The sequence below is a fragment of the Vulpes vulpes genome, chromosome 11 (assembly GCF_048418805.1).
Source record: "Vulpes vulpes isolate BD-2025 chromosome 11, VulVul3, whole genome shotgun sequence".
Taxonomy (NCBI): Eukaryota; Metazoa; Chordata; class Mammalia; order Carnivora; family Canidae; genus Vulpes; species Vulpes vulpes.
Window position 1 is genome coordinate 9,085,037 of NC_132790.1, and position 4,526 is coordinate 9,089,562.

At 57.2% G+C, this 4,526-nt stretch overlaps 1 protein-coding gene across 2 annotated transcripts; it reads left to right on the top strand.

The window, feature by feature from the left end:
- The first annotated feature begins 744 nt into the window (after window positions 1-744).
- LOC112926992 (serum amyloid A protein) lies at window positions 745-3,961 on the top strand. Of its 2 annotated transcripts, none has more exons than XM_072725458.1 (4): window positions 745-807; window positions 1,245-1,336; window positions 3,140-3,278; window positions 3,664-3,961. In XM_072725458.1, the coding sequence occupies exons 2-4, from the start codon at window positions 1,249-1,251 to the stop codon at window positions 3,824-3,826; spliced, it is 390 nt and encodes a 129-aa protein (XP_072581559.1). In that variant the 5' UTR covers window positions 745-807; window positions 1,245-1,248; the 3' UTR covers window positions 3,827-3,961. The 2 variants fall into 2 exon arrangements, with proteins under 2 accessions (XP_072581559.1, XP_072581560.1); XM_072725459.1 differs by having other exon boundaries at window positions 763-891.
- The last annotated feature ends 565 nt before the right edge of the window (window positions 3,962-4,526 follow it).

Here is a 4,526-nt window from a genome sequence, read left to right on the forward strand (position 1 = left end):
CTCCAATTCGGCTGCTTTCTCCCAGACTGCATGTCCTATTAGAGGTTTCTTAGAGTTTACAATTTATTTCCCTGCACCAAACACTCTCATTGCCATGGAGACAGCTCCAGGGGTGTAAGGGAGGAGGAATCGCTCCAGGCAGGCACTCCCACCCTGGGAACCCCACAACCCCCCACCCCTACTGAGATAATACACATCCTCCTGGGCTCTGCCAGCTGAGCAGGGCTTTCTGTGCCTCCCAGCTGGAAGCCGAGCACGAACACCCACACAGGTGCACGGACCTCCCGGGGCCCCCCAAACACGGGCTGGGGCGAGACTGTCCTTTTGGAAGCTCAAGAGCATTAGGCACGAACTCCGGGTCTGTCCTGGCCCATCTGCTGCCTGGCCCGGCAGGGACCATCCTGAGGAGGTGGCCAGGGGAGCGAGGTCCTGGATGAGGAGCCATCCTCATCCTTCCAGCAGCGGGGGGCCACCAGCAGGGGCTGCACACCCTCCTCCCCACGCCCCCCCCCCCCAGCCCTGATGGCAGAACGTTCCCCGCCCCCATCCCGGGCTGCCAGGGAGAAGCAGCGAACCTTGCTTCCCTGGGGTTGCACAACCGGGAATTGGCCCTGGGATGCAGAACACCACGGTTGTCCAGGAAGTCCTCTCTTGGAGGCTCCAGGGGCCACGACCTGGGGAGACATTTCCAGGCACCAGGTCTGGCCTTTCCTCTCTCCCCAGGGCCCAGCTGGACGGCTCGGTATAAATACGGGTCACCTGTGCCCAGCAGGCAGGGACCAGCAGCTCGCTCCACTGGGAACTCAGGTGAGGGGCTGCTGCAAGCAGTCCTTGAGGCTGAGAAAACAGGCTCTTTTCTCTTTCCCCACAGGATTGGGGATTCCTTTAAAAGTAATTACTCTGTTGTGTGTTTGTCCTGTACGAGGGCCCTGCTGACGCAGTGCCACACGGAGGACTTTGGTTGACTGTAAGGTTCTGGGTTGATTGAAGGCTGCCCTAGGCTGGGACACTTTGGTCCCAGCTGCCCTCTGCCTCCATCAGTGCCACCTTGGGGACCTCTTGGCTGATGGGCTCAGCACTGAGGGCTGTGGCTCCGAGTGAGGACCTACAGCCACGATTCCTACCTGGCCCCTGAGAGTCTACTGAGAACAGAGGGAATGAGCACCAGGCTCTCTGTGACATGCAAATCCCAAAGGAGGGTGCGGGTCCTGTCCTTGCCCCCCTAACCCTCTTCTTCATTTCAGCACCATGAAGCTTTTCCTGGGCCTCCTTTTCTGTTCCTTGGTCCTGGGTGTCAGCGGCCAATGGTATTCATTTCTTGGCGAGGCTGCTCAAGGTAAGGCTGCTGGACTGGGGGACATCCAAGGGCCACTAGGACTTGCCCTGAGCACTTTCAAGGGTGGGAGCCACTGTCTTGGGTGTGTTGCCCTATGTGGTAGGATGGGCCTGGTGTTAGGGAGCCCCTCATCAAACAGATTGGAAAGCACAAAATGGGAGTCCATCTGTTACTAGAGAAAGAACAATGATCATTCCCAGCTGAAGTGTAAGTTGGAAGAGAAGACACAGTGTGAGTCTGGAAACGGCATAACATCTTCTGCAGACAAAATGCACAAAGTATGGTTAAAGCTGTCCATCCTTTCTTCTCCTTTCCCTCTCTCCCTCCATTCAGCCCTCCTTCCCTCCCTCCCTCCCTCCTTTCCACCTCCTGATAGGATCATTAAGAGACACCTTCAGCTTAGCTCTCTCTGATGGTTCCTTTTGTCAGTGACAGTGTCCCTGGGAGGTCTGTTTCCTACCCTTTCCTAGCCCTAAACGTGACCCCAAAAGTGACGGAGCTAATAATATATATCAAGCCTACACGAGGAATTCAGTACCTTCATGCAATTCAGGGTGACCAATTCTGCTGGGTGGCCCGGGTCTGAGGCCTTTCTGTGACACTGTCAGCACTAATGGGGAGGGTTCGAGGCAAACAGGGACACTACTGGTCAACCTGGGACAGGTGTTCTCCTACTAGGACTTCAGAACACCTCAGTGAGGCAGGCCTCCCCCTTCCTTTGGAGGGGAGGAAGCTGAGGCTTAGAGCAGCCAAGTCCCTTGCCCAGGGACTACCTGGCAGTCAGCAGGTGGCAGAGAGGAGGTTTGAACCCAGCTGTGTGTAGGTCAGAGCTCTTGCCAGGTAGATGTGTCTGAGTACCTCTTCCTAAAGCTGAGTGGCTCTCAGTCTCAGCTACATGTTGGACTGATGCCTGAGATCCACGCCCAGAGAAGCTCAAGGAATGGCCTGGGCTGAGACCCGGGCGCAGGCCTCTCAGGAGCTCCCAGGTGATTAGAAGTGCAGACAAGGATGGCAGATGGGCCGCGGCCCTAGGGCTTGCTACCTCCAGCTGCCACATCATGGATACACTCTATACAGAAAGTTACCAGGATGCCATTTCTGCCCCTAACCCTCAGAGGGCCTCGGGTCACAGTCGCGGGCATTCACTCTGCAAAAATAGGTTTCCTGGGACTTGGGGCAGAAGTCCAGTAAGCCTGGGCCTTTCTCAGAATCTGCCTTCCCTGTCACCTCCACACTTACCCAAGTGCCCTTGGATTTTACCATCTTGGCTTCATTCTACACCAGTGCTTCCCGACCAAGGGCAATTTTATGTCCTGAGACTTTTGGCAATGTCTGGAAGCATTTCTGATGGGTGACTCTCGGGGATTAGGTTGCGCACATGTAGTGGGTAGAGGTCGGGGTTGCTGCTACACAACCTGTAGAGTCAAGACAGGACTGAGCAGCAAGGAAAAATCTGGCCCCAAATGTCAATGATGCTGAAGAGAGAAATCCTGTTCTAGAACACCTCCCTTCTCCCATTGAGCAGCTCCCATGGGGCCCTAGTGGATGAGCCCATAGGTAGCACAGAGCCAGACACACAGGAGCAACACAGCAGTGCCCCCATGCATGACCTAAGTCGAGATACATGGAGAAACCAACTAGGGGGGAGACTTGTCCTCCTGGGCCTAGGGTCCCGAAGGGTGCTGGGACCACGGGCAGAAATCTAGAGTCAGTGGTAGATTGTTGTTCCTTGAGTCTTCCCCATGACAGCCTCTGGCTTTCTATCCACGTGGTATCCTATTTGCCATGTGCTTTTGTCTCCAGGGGCTTGGGACATGTGGAGAGCCTACTCTGACATGAGAGAAGCCAACTACAAAAATTCAGACAAATACTTCCATGCCCGGGGGAACTATGACGCTGCACAGAGGGGCCCTGGGGGCGCCTGGGCTGCTGAAGTGATCAGGTGACCTGGGCCCCTGGGGATGCAGGGATGGGTGAGCCTGGCGAGGCTGTCAGAGGACAGGCCAAGCCCCAGAGATGTTGGCGGGAGAGACTGGCTCCTCCTGGTCCTGCCCACCCCCTCCTCTGGGCCCAGTGTGGGGTTGGAGGGCTCCCAGGGCCACAGCAAGGCCAGGGGACCTGGGGATTCCCTGCCCTCCTCCTGGGGGCCCGGGGACCAGCCTGGCTGGGGTGGGCTGTGCCTGGTGCAGGGTCAGGTGCAGGGTGATTCAGCCCCTCCTGCCCTGGCTCCTGTCAGCCAGCCCTTGGAGAGAGGAGAGATTGGTGGGGGCGGTGGGCTTTGCTCATCAGGCCCTAATTCATCTCTTGCCTGTCCCCCTCCATCCCAGTGACGCCAGAGAGAAATCTCAGAGAATCACAGACCTTCTTAAGTTTGGAGACAGCGGCCACGGAGCGGAGGACTCGAAGGCTGACCAGGCTGCCAACGAATGGGGCCGGAGTGGCAAAGACCCCAACCACTTCCGACCTGCTGGCCTGCCTGACAAGTACTGAGCTTCCTCTTGGCTCTGCCCTGGGGAGCCGGGCTGTGAGCCCCCTGAGGGCAGGGACACACACTCATTGAGATCTCGGGCCACGCAGGCTGGGGAGGGCTCCTCAGAGGTGTCTAATAAATGCTTAAGAGATGGACTGTTGAAAAGTGTGTTCTTCTTGGGTATACGTCCTGCCGGTTAGTTCCCCAGGGGGGATGGATGGACACCGCGTGAGGCTGAGCCTGGGCCCTGGTGTAGGGGGGACCGCCTCGGTGCACCCGGACAGATGCCCTGTACCCACCTTTCCCGGATCAGACCTGCCCCCCTGTCCAGGCCCCTCTGCTTACACTGGTGCTATTTCTGGCTCCTCGGTGTCCAGAGCTCTCACTGTGTCAGTTGTGTCCTGTCACCGTCTCTGTTCTCAGCGTCTAGATCCCTTAGCTTTGCTCCTCAGTGGTTGCTGTCCTGGGGGCAGGGGACACAGCAGAGGGAGGCCGGGACTGTGGGATCAAGGGCCACCTTGATGTTCTGTGGGCTTCTCAGCAGGGCCTTCAAGTCCAGTTACAACCAGTTTCTGTCCCTGCCATCTAAGAATGTGTCCAAGAGAGTTTTGCTCCTCCTGATTTCACTGCCTCACTTCAAGCTAAGTGTAGACGAAATGCCACCTCACTCGGGACTATTTCCTCAGGCCTCAGCACCTTAGCCTGTCACACTGGGGAAGT

Bases quoted from the DNA above. Each gene is read 5' to 3' on its own strand.
- LOC112926992 (XM_072725458.1), top strand. From the start codon at position 1,249: ATGAAGCTTTTCCTGGGCCTCCTTTTCTGTTCCTTGGTCCTGGGTGTC. The intron at 1,337-3,139 runs GTAAGGCTGCTG...TTTTGTCTCCAG, and splicing joins TCTTGGCGAGGCTGCTCAAG to GGGCTTGGGACATGTGGAGA. The intron at 3,279-3,663 runs GTGACCTGGGCC...CCTCCATCCCAG, and splicing joins TGGGCTGCTGAAGTGATCAG to TGACGCCAGAGAGAAATCTC.